Source organism: Piliocolobus tephrosceles, chromosome 18, assembly GCF_002776525.5.
Source record: "Piliocolobus tephrosceles isolate RC106 chromosome 18, ASM277652v3, whole genome shotgun sequence".
Taxonomy (NCBI): domain Eukaryota; kingdom Metazoa; phylum Chordata; class Mammalia; order Primates; family Cercopithecidae; genus Piliocolobus; species Piliocolobus tephrosceles.
In genome coordinates, this window is record NC_045451.1 from 50,323,322 (window position 1) to 50,343,861 (window position 20,540).

The window sequence follows — 20,540 nt, forward strand, 5'->3', positions numbered from 1 at the left end:
TCAGGAAAAATCTATCTATATAATTCTGGGGCAAGTAAAAGGTCTGGATAGAGTTGTCCCCACCAAATAAAAATAAAACAAAAGAAATAACAACACAATTATATAATGATGTGATGACAAACAAAGGAAGAAATTAGCATAGGGAAGACAAAGGGAAGGAAAGGGAGGGCGAAGAAACCGTTTTTGAGGAAAACAGGAAACAGGAATACTTTCTGCTATAAATGTTTTACACTATCAAAGTACTGAAAGAGGATATAAAATCTATAAGAGAGGAGTTCCAAGGCAGATCTTGGTTTAAAGTTAAATATTCTAACAGTTACATAGTATTCTACATTCCCACCTATACGTATTTATATAGTTTTTTTTTTAAATCAATTAAAATTTAAACATAAAGTTACTTTCACATTTGTCTACAACCACAGTAAATACAGTTCTTGGCATAAAGACAATTTAAAGCCTCCCCACCTGCAAGATTACATATATAAAACTCCCACCATTGTTTATATAATAGTGGATTAATCAAAAGTTATACCATCTAGAATAAAATAAAATGAAAATAAATTACTCATAAGATTCATATTTAAATTATCCTCATTTACAAAATACTATCCTAAAAATTATAATTCCATTAAGTTTCAATCTGAACAGAAGTGTAATCACTTAAGTAATAGCAGTTACTTCAACTGAAAATGAGATCAGTCACAATTACTTTTGAAGAGGGCAAACGTGTTGTCAGGTTTCTTGCTGTGTTTCTGGACGTTCAGTAGCAGGCTCATTTGAAGTCGAACTCAACCCTGATGGAAACTCATTCTGCCTTCAGAATATAGGGGTGGGGGGCGGAAATCCAGGTCTTGGTGGACAGGAAGGAGGAAAACCCCTCGGTGGATAGACATTTCTCATTGCAAATGGAGCATGTGGTGGACCGGGGACAACCCTTGGTGGACAATAATCTCGAGAAGCTCCAAACATGGTTCCTGGAGGAGGCGGAGGGAAAGGAGGTCCTCTTCTCATGAACGGGCCCCTTGTATCTACTGGAAATGATGGACCTCCGATGGGAGCAAGAGGTGGAGGAATAAAGCCAGGGCCAGTTGCTTCATTTTCAGTGGGGAGAGATGAATCAGGCATCTTTAAATTACCAAGATTATCTTTGGTACCATTTCTACCGGATTCCACTTCTGAAGGCATTGACCCATCCAATTTACCCAAAGAAGGTGTATTAAAACTTTTGAGTTCTGCTGGTCCAAAAACTATTAGCGCACCGACAGAGGTAATGGGTGGGAAAGAAGTCAGGAAAAATCTATCTATATAATTCTGGGGCAAGTAAAAGGTCTGGATAGAGTTGTCCCCACCAAATAAAAATAAAACAGAAGAAATAACAACACAATTATATAATGATGTGATGACAAACAAAGGAAGAAATTAGCATAGGGAAGACAAAGGGAAGGAAAGGGAGGGCGAAGAAACCGTTTTTGAGGAAAACAGAGGAAACAGGAATACTTTCTGCTATAAATGTTTTACACTATCAAAGTACTGAAAGAGGATATAAAATCTATAAGAGAGGAGTTCCAAGGTAGATCTTGGTTTAAAGTTAAATATTCTAACAGTTACATAGTATTCTACATTCCCACCTATACGTATTTATATAGTTTTTTAAAAAATCAATTAAAATTTAAGCATAAAGTTACTTTCACATTTGCCTACAACCACAGTAAATACAGTTCTTGGCATAAAGACAATTTACAGCCTACCCACCTGCAAGATTACATATATAAAACTCCCACCATTGTTTATATAATAGTGGATTAATCAAATTAAAAGTTATACTATCTAGAATAAAATAACATGAAAATAAATTACTCATAAGATTCATATTTAAATTATCCTCATTTACAAGATACTATCCTAAAAATTATAATTCCATTAAGTTTCAATCTGAACAGAAGTATAATCACTTAAGTAACAGCAGTTACTTCAACTGAAAATGAGATCAGTCAAAATTACTTTTGAAGAGGGCAAACGTGTTGTCAGGTTTCTTGCTGTGTTTCTGGACGTTCAGTAGCAGGCTCATTTGAAGTCGAACTCAACCCTGATGGAAACTCATTCTGCCTTCAGAATGTGGTGGTGAGGGGTGGAAATCCAGGTCTTGGTGGATGGGAAGGAGGAAAACCCCTCGGTGGATAGACATTTCTCATTGCAAATGGAGCACGTGGTGGACCTGGGACAACCCTTTGTGGATAATAATCTCGAGAAGCTCCAAACATGGTTCCTGGAGGAGGTGGAGGGAAAGGAGGCCCTCTTCTCATGAACGGGCCCCTTGTATCTACTGGAAATGATGGACCTCCGATGGGAGCAAGAAGTGGAGGAATAAAGCCAGGACCAGTTGCTTCATTTTCAGTAGGGAGAGATGGATCAGTCACCTTTAAATTACCAAGATTATCTTTGGTATCATTTCTACTGGATTCCATTTCTGAAGGCATTGACCCATCCAATTTACCCAAAGAAGGTGTATTAAAACTTCTGAGTTCTGCTGGTCCAGAGCATCTAGCAGAATTAGAATGAAATCTGTCTTGCCTTTGTGGCGGAAGAGCTGAATCAGGATACGACTGTCCCGGTGGAGGAAACACCATCCTACGGTCCTGTTCCCACGGAGGTGACAGGGGCCCAGTGCCAGAAGGAGCCCTGTGAGGACTGGTGAACCTATCACAGCTTGCTTCTCCTCTTTCATTGGTCATCTGACGGTCCAGAGGATTCCCTGGGCCTCCTGAGCCTCTTCCTCCTCCCCTTGGAAGCAAAGGTGAGCGTCTCAGTGGACCCTCCAACAAAGTCGGAGGATAGAGAAAAGCTCTCATTTCAGATGAAGGCCGACCCAGTGGTGAGGGAGCATATGGGAAATGCTCTCTGCCAAATGCTGTATTTGGAACATCAAGTGCATGACGATCTTTTTCTAAAAGTTTTATTTTAAATTCCGTATCAGTTAATTTTTGTCTGTTGTGAGCATTTACTTTCTTGAAGTAATTGAGGTTTCTTTCGGCGGTCCAAGCTGCCAACCAATTATTATGTGCTTTTTTCTTTTGGAGAATACTCTTCCTTCGATAAAAATGAAGAGTTCTCTCAAATTCTTCAAGATCTTTGGCTCGCTTTCTGTAGGTCTCCAGCTCTTCAGTGGCATGGCTGATTATTTCGTCTGCTTTAGAAAGTTTCTCTTCTTTCTCTAACCGGCATTTTTCCTCTACTATTAATTTCCTGTAGAGTTTGGTTTCATTTTCTTGACACAATTCAGTCATTACTTTAAGTTTCTGTTGAAGTTTCTGATTCTCACTTTCAATATGTGTGCTTTCTGACTGCAAAGATGCTTGTTCAGTCTGAAGATTTTTAATATGCTCTGTAAGCTCTTCCTTTGTTTTATCAACTTCAGATAATTGAATATAAATTTGGTTTCTTTCTCCTTCTAAGGTTTTTAAAGAACCCCATAACTTAGCAGTATGAATCAGTTTCTTCAAAGCTCCTTTTGGAGGATTATCTAAGTAAGCACCATCTTCCGATTCATTGTTCATTTCTGATTCCAAGTTATCATCATCCGTCATGTCTTCTCCAAGCGTAGCAGTCGGATCTTTCATCTTTAGCAAGCGTTCAGCCAGAGTCCTGATGTGATTTTCTTTATCATTTAAAACTTGTTCTGCGTGTACTTTGGAGTCTTCAAATGTTCTTTTCTGTTTAACAAGTTCACGCACTTGTTCTTTCCATACTTCAGCTTCTTGCAAAAACTGTTTCTGGTTTTCCTCAAGTTGAGAATTTTCATTCAAAGCATCTTGTATTTCTATCTGCAGTCGTTCTTCATTCATTTGAAGTCTCTTGAAGGTCATTTTGGCTTCAGCTACTTGTGATTTGAGGGGTTTTGACTCATCTTCTAGCGACTGTATCCTTTTGGAAGTATCTGCCATCAATTCATTTTGTTCAGAATGTTTAGATTTCTCTTCTTTTAACTCTTTTGCTAGACAGAGTATATCATGCTGAAGTTCAGAATTGAACCTGTTCAGCTTTTCACAGGTTGCCTCCAAACGTTGTGCTTCTGTTGTCTCTTTCTCAAAGCTGGCATCCTTTAAAGAAGACTCTACTTCATAGCCTTCATACTCTTTTTGAACAAGGCTAAATTTTTCAAGTAGTTTACATTTTTCTTCAATTAGTCCAGAAAGTGCCACAGCAAACTTTTTCTCTCTTCTCACATAAAGCCGACTCGTAACTGATCTAAAACTTCTCCACAAGAAGAGAACAGCAAAAAATCCCACAACAGCTGGCCATATCACTAATTCCCACGGGAAATCATAAGGATGAGAATCTGGTCTCATACCTTCAGGCAGTGCTGCCACAACCCTGCGCAGCAACTCCAAGACTAGCCCCAAGTACGGCTGAGGGTTAGTCCTAGGCTCCTCCATAGCACCATAGTTGCTGTGGCGGTCGCTGCAGTAACCCCGGCCACAACAAGCGGCGGAGAAGACGCAGCATTCCGTCTGGAACCCGAATTCCCAACGGGCAACCGGAGCGTACCACTGCGGAGCCGGCTGCGGGGGGAGCTAGGGGACTCGGGCACCCATAGGCCTCACAGACCCACATTGTCCACCCCGGCCCCCTTGTTACACTTTGCATCCTGTGGAAGCGCTAAAACCTATATTTTAAAACAACACCACATGGAGAGAAAGACTTAGGTGACCCAGCATCCCGGCTATGCTCGTCCCAAGCTGACACCCTAGCTAAATGTATCCTTGTGCATGACCCCAGGTGAGGCTAGCAGGAGAACCTCCCAGCTGACAGAATGATAAGGAATAACAAATCACTGTTTTAAATCATTAAACTTTGGGGTCATTTGTTATGCAGCAGTAGCTAGCTGAAATACCTGCCCCTTTATCACTTTGGTGCTTCAGTATCTGTGGTCTGAAATCATTAATTTGGGTGTTTGACTAAGATTATGCCTCATGGCAAATTCTGATAGGTAATTTTATAGCTAAAATACAAATTTTCTGATTGACCTTTGCTTCTTGAAGAGATATTTATTTAGCTCCTCCCAAATGAGACAGATTACGCTTTTTAGATTAACTTCTTCCAGGAAAGGGCTCACCTCTGCCTAGCATGATCCTCAACTGTCCCATGTACAACTGAAAAACACTAATCTCATCCCCAGAAGATCCAGGGCACTTAGAACAGTGCTGGCACATAGAGAGTGATTCTCTTACCTGTCCATCAAACTTACCTGCTCTGTGTCCTTTTCTGAAACACTGGCACTCCTTCAACACGGATGATGCCTTGCCCTGCAATGAGCCATCATCTCCTGCCCATGCACATATCTTCAACTCATCTGGAAAGCTCGCTCCTGCAGCGATGGGTATCCCAACCAGGTTACAAATCAGTGCCAGGACCAGGTTGGTGCATATCCTCTGGACAGTCATCTTGGAAAGGTGAATGCTAGCCACCATGTCCAGCAAATCATTTCTGATGAGGATGACGTTGGCTGCCTCGATGGCCACATCAGTGCTGGTGCCAATGGCAATGCCCACGTCTGCCTGGGCCAAGGCCAGGGAATCATCGACCCCATCCCCCACCATGGCAACTTTCTTCCCTTCGTTCTGGAGCTCCTGAACCTTGGCCACCTTGTGCAAAGGCAACACCTCTGCAAAGAATTTGTTGATGCCAACCTGGGTGGCAATGGCTCTGGCTGTCTTCCGTTGTCCCCTGTGATCAGAACCATGTCCACACCCATGCTTTGCAGCGTGTGCACAGCCAGGGCGGCCTCCTGCTTGACAGCTTCTGTGATAGAGATCATCTTACAGAGCATACTTTGACAAATTGCAGAGGTACCCGCTCCCTTCGCCAGCCACCATCTTCTGCCCGGATATGTATATAGTTCTTATATTTTCATTATTAAAAGGCAACATGCTGACTGCATTAAAATTTAAAGGCCTCTGGGTGACAAAACCATTTTAAGCAAAAACAAAAACAAGTGAACAGACTTGGAAAATATATGCAACATATAAATTGACAAGGGAATAATATTCAGAATATATAAAACACTAGGCTGAGTGCGGTGGCTCACCCTGTAATCCCAGCACCTTGGGAGGCCAAGGCAAGAGGATCACTTGAAGTCAGGAGTTCAAGACCAGCCTGACCAACATGGTGAATCCCTGTCTGTACTAAAATTACAAAAATTAGCTGGGTGTGGTGGTGGACGCTTGTAATCACAGCTACTCAGGAGGCTGAGGCAGGAGAGTATCTTGAACCTGGGAGGTAGAGTTTGCAGTGAGCCGAGATTGCACCACTGCACTCCAGCCTGGGCGACAGAGCAAGACTTTGTCTCAAAAGGAAAAAAAAACCAACTAAAAAATCATTAAGAAAAATATAGTTAATCGAGTAGAAACAGTAGACAAAGGTATGTATGAAGAGACAGGCAATTCTAGAGGAGGGAAATCAAATGTCCAGGGAACACATAAAATGATACTCAACCTCACTAATTAAGACAAAGCAAATTAGAACAATGGGGTATGCATTCTACTTCTGAAAAGATGAAGTAGAAGTATTTCCCCCCATTTCTCCTGCTAAGTACAGTTAAAAAAGATGGACAGTAGATATAAAACAACATGAGCAGACTCAACAGTGCAGAGAAGAAGGCAGACCAGCTAGAGATCTCAAAATCTGAGAAACAATAGGGCGGTGATTTCCGTGGGTTTTATTTTTGTCCCAAAGATGAGATGCTAAAGAAATGGGCAACCAGTAAATGCCACAGACATAGAGCAGGGAAAGCCTCTTTCTGGTTAAAAGACCAAAAGAGGGGCAGCCTAGCAAGACAGAAAACTCTTAGGTATGAACTGATCTTTCCCAGCAGAGACCACAGAAAAAAACTGTGGCCCACTCCGCCTCTGCCAGCGAAGTCCAAGAGGGTAACTTAAACTTCCACTCTGGAAAAGCTCTACTGAGCACCCCTTGCTTCCCCACAGCCCCTCCCCCTGTGACATGGTTTGGCTGTGTCCCTATTCAAATATTATCTTGCATTGTAGTCCCCACTGGAGGGATTCAGTGGGAGGTGATTGGATCATGGGGACAGTTACTCCCATGCTGTTCTTGTGAAAGTGAGTTCTCGTGAGGTTTTATAACGGGCTTTTGCCCTTTGCTCAGCACTTCTCCTTCCTGCTGCCATGTGAAGAAGGATGTGTTTGCTTTCCCTTCCCCCAGGATTGTAAGTTTCCTGAGGCCTCTCCATCCATGCTGAACTGTGAATCAATTCATCCTCTTTCCTTTATAAATTACCGAGTCTCAGGTATGTCTTTATTAGCAGTGTGAGAACAGACTAATACACCTTGTCGAGGTGGTGATGTCAGAGAAGGCCAAGGGAGGAGTCTGGTCTGGACTTTTTCTCCTCCTGGTGGTAATGAACCACTCTCATGTCCATCATCTGAACCATTTGGGGAGCCTGAACTCTCACCCCCATGTAAGGACTCATATCTAGAATACATAGATTTATAAAGGGCACTCAAATATCACTGTAAAAGAAACATAAACAATCCAATTATAAAATGAGCAAAATATATGAGAAGACACTTCATAGAAGTAGACACACAGATGGCAAGTAAGTTCATGAAAAGTTGTTCAGCATCACTGGCATTTAGGGAAATGTGAATTAAGACCAGCAAACAATACCACCACACACTAATCAGAACAACTAAAATAAGACATAGTGGCAACATCCAATGGTGGTAAAAATGTGGATCTCCACACATCACTGGAGGGAATATAAAATGATACAACCACTCCGGAAAATAGTATGTCCGTTTCTTAAAAAACTAAACATATGCCTGTGATGTGACCTAGCCCTTACTGCACCCTTGGCCTTTCCCAGAGAAACAAAATCTTGTGTCCCCACAAAAACCTGCCCATGGTGCTCATAGCAGCTTTATTTGTGATGTCTCCAAACTGGAAACAACCAAAATGTCCTATGATAGGTGAAGGATTGGAAAAATTCCGTAATGTCTACCATGATATACTACTCAGCAACAAAGAGGAACAAATTATCAGTAAATGCAAGACCTTAGATGGATCTCAAGGGTATTATTCTGAGTGAAAAAAGCCAGTCTTCAAAGGTCACACACTGTCTGATTGTATTTATATAATTGTATGAAAATGACACAATTATAGGGATGGAGAACAGATAAGCAGTTAGAGTTGGTGGGGATGGGCAGGTCTGACTATCAAGGGGTAACATGAGGGAGATCTTTGAGGGGATGAGATAGTTCCATATCTTAATTATGGTTATGTTTCCATGGCTCTGCACATATAGTAAAATGACATAGAACTATACATTCTTTATACCAATGCTGATTTTCTGGTGTGATATTGTACTATAATTATATTAGATGTAGCCATTGAAAGAAACTGAGTAAAAGGGACAAGGGACCTCTCTGTACTATCTTTGAACTTCCTATTAATCAATAATTATTTCAAAATAAAAAAATCAAGGCAGTATGATTCTTTATCCATCAAATTGGAGAACACTTTAAAACTTGATTCAATTAAGTTTGGGCAAAGTTCTAGAGAACAAGGATAGTCATTCTGAAGGGCAATTGGTAGTGTTTATTACAGCTTAACACATGCATAATCTTCTAAGAGATTCTAGGAGTTCTGTCTTAAAAAACACCGATGTGCACTGGAGAGAGACATGCAAGACTATTCATTGTGGCATTACTTGTATGAGTGAAAAAATTAAAATAGCCTAAAAGTCCATCAAAAGTGGAATAGTTAAACAAATTATGGTAACGAGTCCTGGCCTTTGATCCTTGAAGCCATTATTTTTGCAGCTCTTCCTTCTTTCCTGTGACCTTTATCCCACCTCTACCTGTAGTTACATGAGCCATTAAGTTTTCTAGTTTGCTGAAGCTAGTATAAATTTAATTTGCTTTTTTTGTTTTTGAAATGGAGTCTTGCTGTTTTGCCCAGGCTGGAGCCATCTTGGCTCACTGCAACCTCCACCTCCCAGGTTCAAGCGATTCTCCTGCCTCAGTCTCCCGAGTAGCTGAGACTACAGGTACATGCCACTATGCCTGGCCAAGTTTTTTATTTTTGGTAGGGACAGGTTTCAGCATGTTGGTCAGGCTGGTCTCAAACTCCTGAGCTCAGATGATTCGCCTGCCTCGGCCTCCAAAAGTGCTGGGATTACAGGCATGAGCCACCGTGTGCCTGGCCTAATTTGCTTTGTTTTAACATTGAAAGAATCCTGACTAAAAGGTCTGCTACTATGGTCACAGTAAATATTGTCAACAAAAAAAGTATCAAACTCTTTAAAACATTTAAAGAGGTTTATTCTTTTTTTTTTTTTTTTGAGACAAAGTCTCACTCTGTTGCCCAAACTGGAGTGCAGTGATGTGATCCTGGCTTACTGCAACCTCAACCTCCCAGCTTCAAGTGATTCTCCTGCCTCAGCCTCCTGAGTAGGGCACTACAGGCATGCACCACCATGCCCGGCTAAATTTTTGGTATTTTTAGTACAGATGGGGTTTCACTATGTTGGCTAGGCTGGTCTTGAACTCCTGATCTTGCGACCCACCCACCTTGGCCTCCCAAAGTGCTGGGATTACAGGTGTGAGCCACCACGCCCAGCCCTAAAGAGGTTTATTCTAAACAAAATATGAGTGACCAAGGCCTGAGGCACAGTCCCAAGAGGTACTGAGAATATGTGCCCAAGACGGTTGGGTTACAGCTTGGTTTTAATGCAACTTAGGGAGACATAAGACATCAATCAGTACATCTGGGGCATACATTGGTTTGGTCTGGGAAGGTGGGACAACTTGAAGAGGGTTTGGGGGAGAGCTTATAGGTCATAGGTGGATTAAAAGATTTCCTGATTGGCAATTGGTTGAAAGAGTGAAGTTACTATTTAAAGACCTGGAATAAACATAAAGGAATGCCTGGATTAAGATAAGGGGTGGTAGACACTAAGGTTCTTATTATGTAGACGAAGTCTCCTAGGTGGCCATCCTTAGCGACAATAGATGGCAAATGTTTCCTATTCTGACCTGTAAAAGGGACTAGACTCTCTTTAATCTCTTCAGAATTGGGAGGGCCTGGAAGGGGGAAACATCCAGTTACGTTAATAGAGATTCTTTTTTTTTTTTTTGAGATGGAGTTTTTTGCTCTTGCCCAGGCTGGAGTGCAATGGCAGAATCTTGGCTCACTGCAACCTCTGCCTCTTGGGTTCAAGTGATTCTCCTGCCTCAGCCTCCTGAGTAGCTGGGATTACAGGTGCCCACCACTATGCCTGGCTAAATTTTTAGTAGAGATGGGGTTTCACCATGTTGGCCAGGTTGGTCTCAAACTCCTGACCTCAGGTGATCCACGCGCCTTGGCCTCCCAAAGTGCTGGGATTGCAGGTGTCAGACACTGCACCCAGCCAATAGAGATGCTTAACAGATGCAATTACCTCTTTCCCCACAAAATGGCTTTGCAGGGACATTTCAAAATACAGCAAAGAAATATATTTTGAGGTAAAATACTTTGATTTCCTTTGTCATGTGATGTTATGCCAGAGTCCAGTTGGAAAGTAAGCCATTTTATATAAGTTTACATAAAACCCATCTGATAACAAGTTTTTTTTTTTTTTTTTTGAGACAGAGTCTTGTTCTGTCACCCAGGCTGGAGTGCAGTGGCACTATCTTGGCTCACTGCAACCTCCGCCTCCTGGGTTCACGTGATTCTTCCGTCTCAGCCTCCTGAGTAGCTGGGATTACAGGCGCACATCACCACGCCGGGCTAATTTTTTGTGTATTTTTAGTAGAGACGGGTTTCACTATGTTGGCCAGACTGGTCTCGAACTCCTGACCTCACAATCCACCTGCCTCAGCCTCCCAAAGTGCTGGGATTACAGGCGTGAGCCCACCGCGCCTGGCCAATTTGATAACATTTTATGGTTTGTAGAGTGTGACTCCACAGGCCACTTAGATAGGAATTCGGGGAAGAGGGGGAAAAACGTTAGAGTTTAGTCCTCAGTATCATCGAGACTTTAAGGTGTTTCCACAGTTCAAATAGTACCTTGCCAAAAGAAAGAAGAGACCAGGACAGATTATGAAAGAAGTAGATTTACACAGTGAAGTTACTCACTGGAAACACTGTGTATGGGTGTGGTATCAGATTGTGAAGTGAGTCTGGGTGCCATGGCTCATACCAGCAATCCCACCATTTTGGGAGGCTGAGGCAGAAGGATCAACAGAGCCCAGAAATTTGAGGCCAGCCTGGGCAATACAATGAGCCCTCATCTCTGTGTATTAAAAAACAAACAAAAAACCCAAAAAAACCCTGCAAAGTCAATGCATAAGACAAAAACCCATTTAGGCTCAGCCATAAAAAGGAGTGAAGTAACGATTCACGTAACATATTGCTAAGTGTAGTAATATGTGTACAGAGGCCAAATATTATATAATTTCACTTATATGAAATGTCCAGAATAGGTAAATCTACACAGACAGAAAGTAGATTAGTGATTGCCAGGGGTTGGAGGGCGTGGCAGGGTGCAGAATGATAAAAGCCTGTACCAGGCTTCTTTTTGGGATGAACATGTTCTGGAATTAGATAGTAGTAATGGTCGCACAACTTTTGGAATAAACTGAAAACCATTGAATTGTACACTTATTTGAAGGGGTAAATTTTATGGCATGTGAATTATATCTCAGAAAAGTCTATTTTGGCTAAATTATCATTGAAATTCCTTTTCAAAGAGTCTAATTCAGCTGTTTTTACTTTCAGCATAAAAATAAATGGCCTTTGAAACTTTTTAGAGTACTAGGATAAATAGTATGTTTGCATTTAGGAGTCCTGTTATAAAAAATGTAATCTTACAACTTGAGTCACACTAAATTATATGAGATGCTCACATTATAAAGGGTAAGGAAGTGTATCAGAAGCATTGAAAAGGGATTGTGTGTACCCCTAGGGATTTAATATAATTTCCAGACATAGATAGTTTCAAGGAAATGAATTTCCAGACCCTTAACTAGCAGATGTTATCTCTTGCAAAAGGAAATTAAATTTTGGGACCCCAAACTGATTTAGCCAAAGGGAAAAGTCAAGCTGGGACTGGTCACGCAAATCTGCCTCCCCCTTTTGGTTCCTAAATAAGATGGCTACAAGATGAAAAGCTACGCGTCTCCTCCATATTTTGCCCATAAGGAAATCCTTAGTGTGCTGTTAAAACTTCATGGCAATGCAAATTGATAGCTTATCTTTACAGGTGGTCACTCCAGCCCGCCAGACACAAATGCACATCTGATTGTTCCCCTACCCAATTTTGTCTGTTATGAAAAATGCAGATTCCCACATTTTTCCTCTGCCCCTTTTATGTCATCTTATGTAAAAAAGGCAGATTCACTGAGTCAAAGGCAAGAATTACTATTTTATCCTACCCCCCCCCCCCCCCCGCTTACACGAAAACTGTGTGCTTCTCAATATCCCGCCCATTCCCCTTTAAATTTGGAGCCCTCAAAATCATCTTCGAAGAAAGGCATAGACCTGTTTCCCGGGATCCGTCCTTAACTTTGGCAAATAAATCTCCTAAAGTGAGGACGCTCTTATAAATTAATCTGTAGCCAACGCATGCCATCAATATGTCCTACTGTGCCTTCCTACCTCCCATTTATCAACTTACATGAGAAGCCTACATCTTACTTGTCATAAATTATTACCATAGTAAAAACCCGAGGGTGTCAAGAAGTCGAAAAATTTGAGACACTGACGTTGGGGAAGACTCCTTTAATTAAAGCACCATAAAATCATGACAGAATGATACATTTTTCCCTGCCTTATCTTTTTGGCATGTAATACAGAAGGAACTCAAAGCAATTGAGTGACACATTAGTAAAATTCTTTTCATTCACTTTTACTTATAAGGCACAGACCATTGATATCTCCGCCCCCTCCCCCCTTTAAAACAATGTTTGAAAAGTTAGGAATGAAAGCTGGTTCAGGACAGTACACAGTACATAAAAATACTGGCTTCCCCTACCTCCACCACCAGTAAGTAAAGATCCTAGCAGAGTGCAAAAAGGAAGAGGCTGAGGACGAACCACGCAGACATTTGCAGGCACACCCTTTCCCTGCGACCAACAAAAATGCAGTAGCGCAATTACACGCTAGTGAATTGCAGCACTCACAACAGCACACATTCTGTTCAATGGTTAAGTCCACATAAAGTGACAGTCCGTTTCTAAAAGCATGGCTGTATTTAAAGGATACATGGTCTGTTCAGGTCCGCTTCAGCGAAACCTCAAACACTTCAGAGAGATCCACACTCTCTCCCCGAGCAGGTGCAACTCACTGCTCCGCCAGCGAGCGTAGGAAGCAGCGCGACTAACCGCATCGGTTGCCCACAACAGCCAACGAGAGATCCTTAGGGACGACAAAAAGGCCGGGCCTGCGTGGAAAACGAGCGTGCGCCTCCATCACTGCGACAGCACCCGTCCCGAGGTTCCGCGGGCCGCTAGCAGGTCGCACTCAGCCCCGCTCTGCCAAGGGCGAGCCTGAGAACCTGGCCTAGAGTTGCCCACCTCCCGCTGCCCCCGGCCCCGCCCACCGCACTTGTAGCCCCGCCCAGTGGGTGGGGGAGTTTCGTCACAGCACTTCCGGCTCCAGCCTCCCAACCGGCCTCCGTCGCTCTCCACTTCCCTCTTCTCAGCTCTTTTCCCTTGCTCCTACTGTCTCCTTTAACAGTCACGTGAGGGATGCGCGCGGGGGCAGCTGGGAGTAGTACTGCCGGTTGGTCAGCGTTCGGCCTCAACATGGCGGTTCCGGCCGGGCAGTGACCAAGGTTTTGCCGTCCGAAGGACTAAGTGGTGACTCTCGGCGTCTCCACCTATCGGGGTGGAATGCGAGCACGCGGGGACGAGCGCTGAAGATCGGCGGTGACGGGAAGGGGGGGTTCAGTGGATTGTGCCCCAGAAACCGAAGCGGCGGCGTCTGTTCCTTTTACTTGTCTCTAGGCTCCAGTGCGTTCGGGGCCCCGCCCGGCCGGGCCAGGCCGGCGGGCGGCGGCGGTAGCTGCTGCAGCCGCAGGATCACCTCTCAGGGTGGGCCGGAGGGCCGGCGCCGCCGCTGCTTCTGCCGCGGCGATGGCCCAGTGTGTACAATCAGTGCAGGAGCTAATCCCGGACTCCTTCGTCCCCTGTGTCGCTGCGCTGTGCAGCGACGAAGCCGAGCGGCTCACTCGTCTCAATCACCTTAGCTTCGCGGAGCTGCTTAAGCCCTTCTCCCGCCTCACTTCCGAGGGTATGTGGTATCTTTCCTTTTCCAGTGGGCTCTCGCAAAGCCGTGATCGGGAGAAGGAAGTTGCGGGAGTGCAGGGGAGAGAAGGGCAGTGTTTACGTGCCGGAGCCGGTACCGTGGCGTCTGGGACTGTGGCCCCGCGGTGCTTCGGGGGCGGCCGGAGGAGGGACCATGAGGTTGTCAAGACAACGCAGTCCTAAGCTCCAGTATTTCTGGGCACTTTCTTTCTTCCTTGGACAACCTAGGTCGTTAAGTAGTAATTGGTTCAAAGATAAACGTGAGTCTAGGAGAACAGCATTGATACTGTTCTCCACGGCCATAGCGAAGGAATTAGGCACTTGCAAAGCAGCTAAGGTAGGAAAATGCTGCTTCTTAGACCGACAGGGTCTGAGTAAGGAAGACCTGTCATCCTCCCTTGGATGTTAAACTGGACTTTCAAAGTAGTTCTGGATGTTGTTACATTCTTGTAGCGTTGAGGATCATCTCTGTCTGAACTACCGTTTAGCTGTGTTACTAAGATATTCTTAGCCCTACGGTATTTTGCTTACGTCTCAAGAAAATTAAAAGTATTATATGACGAATAAAACTTGAAACAGCTTTTTGCCCGAAGGAAGAGGAAGCAAGCCCAAGTTGTGGTTCATTTGACCTAGATATTTGGAGTCATCTATACTTATAGGGATGGAAATGCCTTCTCTTGTTAAGGAATGTATTGTTAAGGAGCTACCCGTTTTCTCCAGATTTGGATTTTTTTATTAGAAGAAAATAATGTAGTAAAGCTTCAAGCATGTTTTAGCCAGTATCTTGCAAACAACAAAGTCCAAGTAAAGTTTTTTTTGTTAAGGTCGGTAAGGGTTACAATTACCGACCTTAACAAAAAAGCTTACAATATTATGAAGGGTTTCATAATAAGTCTTTGTCAGGCAAAGAACTGTGATGTTTATTAGCTTAATATGACTTGTCCACAAAAAAATTAGTGCTGTACCATAAATTCATATATTTTTGAGCTACCGTGTTTTGTGGGAGAATAGTTCCATTACAAATTAGCTTTTGTTTTTAGCAGAGAGAGGGAGCCATTCAAAAAAAACAAAGTTTGGAAACTTTTGGATTTTCTTTAGCCTGTATTTTAGCTGTCAGTCTCAGTTCCTTCAGTGTTGGACTTAACAAGAACAACAAAATGCCCTACGTTTTTAATTTTTTTATTATTTATTTATTTATTTGAGACGGAGTTTCGCTCTTGTTGCCCAGGCTGGAGTGCAATGGCGCGATCTCGGCTCACCACCACCACCTCCTCCCAGGTTCAAGCGATTCTCCTGCCTCAGCTTTCCGAGTAGCTGAGATTACAGGAATGCGCCACCACGCCCAGATAATTTTTGTATTTTCAGTAGAGAACGGGGTTTCTCCATGTTGGTCAGGTTGGTCTCAAACTCCAGACCTCAGGTGTTCTGCCCGCCTCGGCCTCCCAAAGTGCTGGGATTACAGGCGTGAGGCACTGCGCCTGGCCTTGAATTCGTAAAAAACAAACACAAACACTTGAGCCAGTTTGACTTTTATGTATATACTCTTTCCTACTTTGTTAATAAGTAATAATAATGCTAATACTTGATACTTGCTTTGTGTAACTTTTTTAGTCCTCATTGAATCCTGTGTTATTGCAATTTTAAATTTATTGCAATTTTAAATTTGAGGACCTTCAAGCATGGAAGTGTTAATTTGTTCACAGTTTTTTGCATCAGGGAAAGATTTGAAACAGGCAGGCAGTGTGACTCAAGACATTGTGTTCTTAATCATCTTATCTCCTGACAATGTTTAGAATTACGTATTTACACCATAGAGCAGTGCTAATTGAAATATAATGTGAGTCACAAGTATAATTAAAAATTTTTGGCCGGGCGCGGTGGCTCACGCCTGTAATCCCAGCACTTTGGGAGGCCGAGGCAGGTGCATCACGAGGTCAAGAGATCGAGACCATCCTGGTCAACATGGTGAAACCCCGTCTCTACTAAAAATAGAAAAATTAGCTGGGCATGGTGATGGGCGCCTCTAGTCCCAGCTACTCGGAGAGGCTGAGGCAGGAGAATCACTTGAACCCGGGACGTGGAGGTTGCAGTGAGCCGAGATGGCACCACTGCATTCCAGCCTAGCACAGAGTGAGACCCCATCTCAAAAACAAAAACAAAAAAATTTTAGTAGCTACGTTAAAAAAGTAAAAAGAAACAAGTGAAATTCATTTCTTGCCCTGTCACCCAGGCTGGAGTGCAGTGGCACAATCTCGACTTACTACAACCTCTGCCTCCTGGGTTTAAGCGATTTTCCTGCCTCAGCCTCCCGAGTAGCTGGGATTACAGGCGCCCACGGCTTATTTTTGTATTTTTAGTAGAGATGGGGTTTCACCACGTTGGCCAGGCTGGTCTCGAACTCCTGACCTCGTGATCCGCCCACCTCGGCCTCCCAAAGTGCTGTGATTACAGGCGTGAGCCATCGTGCCCAGAGGAAATTAAACTCAGTATTTCCAAAATGTTACTATTTCAACGTGTAATCAATGTGAAAAATATTCATGAGATATTTTACATTCTTTCTTATTGCTTGGTCTTTGTAATTTGGTGTGCCTTTTATACTTAACATCTCAGTTTGTACTAGACACATTTCAGGTACTCAGTAGCCATATGCAGCTGGTACCTACTGTATTGGACAGGCTCATTGTCAGTACACTTCTGATTTCCTTCAGGAAACTGGGGAAGATTAGGGAAGGAGTTTTGTTTGTTTGTTTTTTGTTTTGAGACAAGGTCGTGCTCTGTTATCCAGGCTGGGAGGGCTGGAGTGCAATTGTACCACCACAGCTCGCTCACTCACTGCGGTCTCAACCTCCCAGGTTCTAGCTATCCTCTTGTCTCAATCTCCCAAGTAGCTGGGACTACAGGCACATCATGCCATCATGCCTGGCTAATTTTTTTTTTTGAGACGGAGTTTCGCTCCTGTTGCCCAGGCTGGAGGGCAATGGCACCATCTCGGCTCACTGCAACCTCTGCCTCCCGGGTTCAAGAGATTCTCCTGCCTCAGCCTCTTGAGTAGCTGGGATTACAGGCATGTGCTGCCTGGCTAATTTTTAAATTTTTTGTAGAGATGGGGTTTCTCCTTGTTGCCCAGGCTCGTCTCAAACCACTGCGCCCGGCCTAGTGAAGGAGTATGATGAGTTGGACATTAGTGGATAGGTAGACAGTTGGTAGAAAGCAAGAGGGCAGTCATTCCCTATGAAGGAGTGGTATGAAGTTAGAATGGTGTGGGCAAAAGGTCTAAATTACGACTGAATGGTTGGGGAACTGGGAGGAAACTCTCCTTACTGGGGTATACAGTAGTAAGAGAGGATGCTTAGATAAAGGGAGGCGCTTGAATTCTAGGAAAGGGATTTGAGATTTTATATCTGATGGTAAGTGTGAGTAGATTCTTGAGGGTCTGAAACATTTGGACACTAATGAGTTGAGAGTTTTGGAGATTAGTGAGTTGTGTGGTTTGTAAGGATAGATATAAGTAGATGCAAGTTTTACATTTCAAGGTGATCATGGACTATAGTGGTAGCATTAGAAATTTGGCAAAAAGGACTTAATTTTTCTTGGTTTTAGTTTTTTGCTGGTAAATACATTTTAGAATTCTTTGCCATCCAGAACAGGCTGCTTTTTGTCTCAAGTGTGGGGATTCTTCAAAGACGGTCTTTTATTTTGCGACCGAGTCTCGTTCTGTCACGGGGCTGGAGTGCAGTGGGGAGATCTTGGCTCACTGCAACCTCCGCCTCCCGGTTTCAAGTGATTCTCCTGCCTCAGCCTCCCTAGTAGCTGGGACTACAGGCTCGCACCATCATGCTCAGCTAATTTTTGGATTTTTGGTAGAGATGGGGTTTCACCATTTTGGCCAGGATTGTCTCTCTCTCTTGACCTCGTGATCTGCCCGCCTCGGCCTCCCAAAGTGCTGGGATTACAGGCATGAGCCACCAAGCCAGGCAACAGCTTTTCTTTAGGAAGTGAGGCATGAAAATATCATTTCAGGCAATGTAATTTAAGAATACAACTGACTAAAACAAACTAACGTTTCCTTAGAGGGAGAAAAAAACGTTAAGAAGACTCAATTTCTGGCCTGTAGGTATGTATGCCTTTACTTAGGGTAAAACTTTGCCTTGACTACTGAGATATCGAGTACAGTGCCAAGTATTGTCAGGTGACTTGTTTTTAGATTTTAGTAGAAAACACATAGTTTAAAGCTATACCGAAGAGAGGGTTGATAGAGGAGATTTGAGAGGGTTGATAAAAGATTTGAGTACTATTTATGTGTAGTGCCTTCAAAATACAGTTTAGACTTTTGATGTATTACACAGTGGAGACCCATTTTGGGTTCCTTAGAGACATTTTAAAACCTAAAGAGTATTAAATTATGTTAAAATTAAATTAAAATATATAATTAAATTTATTATATGTATTTTCTGTGATTGTTATGCTTGATGTATGTTTGAGACTTAACGTCATTATTTGACACAAACTTTGAGATCCTAATACTGGAAGAATTTCCACTGGCCATGTTTCAAAGAGTCGTGGTATTAATCAAGCAAAAAACAACAAAAAATTAAAATTAAGCTTTATTGTTTTTGCTTAGTGATAATTCTTTGATAGTTCTAAACAATGTTGCAATACATCATTTAGATGTTCTATAAGTTTTAAGAAAATGATGTCACTTAAACACTAACTTGGAAGTGTGTGGGTTATACATTATTTTATTTTGAAATTAAGGTTATTAAAGGGATTAAAAGGTAGGCCAGGTGCAGTGTCTTAGGCCTGTAATTTCAGCACTTTGGGAGGCTGAGGTGGATGATCACCTGAGGTCTGGAGTTTGAGACCAGCAAGACCAGCATGGCCAACGTGGCGAAACCCCAGCTCTACTGAAAATACAAAAATTAGCCTGGTGTGGTGGTGGGCGCTTGTAGTCCCAGCTGCTCGGGAGGCTGAGGCAGGAGAATCACTTGGACTCTAGAGGCGAATGTTGCAGTGAGCCAAGATTTTGCCCCTGCACTCCAGCCTGGGCGACAGAGTGATACTGTGTCTCGAAAAAACAACAAAAAAGTAGACTAGGATATAACTTTTGAAAGCTATTTAATATCTCCAGTTTTCTTAAATTTCTTTCTTTTTCTTTTCTTTTTGAATTCTTGAAAAGAAAAACATTGTGTGATCCTTGTGCAGGAGCTATGCTAATCTTCTCTGTATCATTCCAATTTTAGTATGTGTGCTGCTCAAGTGAGCAGTTTTTTTAATTTTTAATTTTTAATTTTTTTTGAGACAGTCTCACTCTGTTGCCCAGGCTGGTCTCGAACCCCTTGGCTCACTACAGCCTCAACCTTCTGGGCTCAAAAGATCCTCCCATATCAGCCTCCCCAGTAGCTGGGGTTACAGGTGTGTACCACCAACCACACCTGGCTAATTTTTGTAGTTTTTGTAGAAATGGGGTTTTGCCATGTTGCCCAGCTGGTCTCAAACTCCTGGACTCAAGCTGTTTACCCATTTTGAGCTCCCAAAGTGCTTTGATTACAGGCACAAGCCACTGCAACTGGCCTTAAATTTCTTTCCTTTCTTTTTTTTTTTTTTTTAAGACAGAGTCTTGCTCTGTCACCTAGGCTGCAGTGCCGTGGCATAATCTTGCCTCACTGCAACCTCCGCCTCCCATGTTCAAGCAATTCTCCTGCCTCAGCCTCCTAAGTAGCTGGGATTACAGGCACGGGCCACCACTCTCGGCTAATTTTTGTGTTGTTAGTTGAGTCATGGTTTTGCCATGTTGGCCAGACTAGTCTTGAACTCCTGACCTCAAGTGATCCACCTGCCTTCGGCCTCCCAAAGTGCTGGATTACAGGTATGAGCCATTGCGTGTGGCCCCTTAAATTTCTTTTAGTTGGAAATATTTCATCAATCTTAACTACCATGTTGATATAATGAAGTAATTAATCTCCATGGTGTGGAAGTACCAAACTTTGAATAAAATTCAAGTCAATTTTTCAAAATTTGTTTTTGTTTTGTTTTATTTATTAATTTTTTGAGACAAGGTCTTGCTTTGTCACCTAGGCTGGATGCAGGGGGCATAATGATGGCTCACTGCAGCCTCAACCTCCTGAGCTCAAGAGATCATTCCACATTGGCCTCCTGGGTAGCTGGGATTACCAGGCTTGCACCACACACTTGGCTAATTAAAAAAAATTTTTTTTTGTAGAGATGGGGTTTTGCCAT

The 20,540-nt window shown here is 42.9% G+C and overlaps 2 protein-coding genes and 2 pseudogenes across 2 annotated transcripts in view; 1 reads left to right on the top strand and 3 right to left on the bottom strand.

The window, feature by feature from the left end:
• Nucleotides 1-1,194: 1,194 nt before the first annotated feature.
• Nucleotides 1,195-4,469, bottom strand: LOC111533973 (cTAGE family member 2-like). The gene has a single exon (XM_023200621.2). It carries the CDS (start codon nucleotides 4,431-4,433, stop codon nucleotides 2,109-2,111), a length of 2,325 nt encoding a protein of 774 aa, XP_023056389.2. The 5' UTR covers nucleotides 4,434-4,469; the 3' UTR covers nucleotides 1,195-2,108.
• A 588-nt stretch (nucleotides 4,470-5,057) lies between these two features.
• On the bottom strand, nucleotides 5,058-6,097 carry LOC111534278 (annotated as a pseudogene).
• A 7,546-nt stretch (nucleotides 6,098-13,643) lies between these two features.
• TRAPPC8 (trafficking protein particle complex 8) overlaps nucleotides 13,644-20,540 on the top strand; it is a 112,711-nt gene continuing 105,814 nt past the window's right edge. The window contains 1 exon segment of the mRNA XM_023207741.3: nucleotides 13,644-14,289. Coding sequence (XP_023063509.1) covers nucleotides 14,133-14,289 — 157 coding nt within the window. The 5' untranslated portion in view covers nucleotides 13,644-14,132.
• Nucleotides 19,475-19,567, bottom strand: LOC111539806 (annotated as a pseudogene).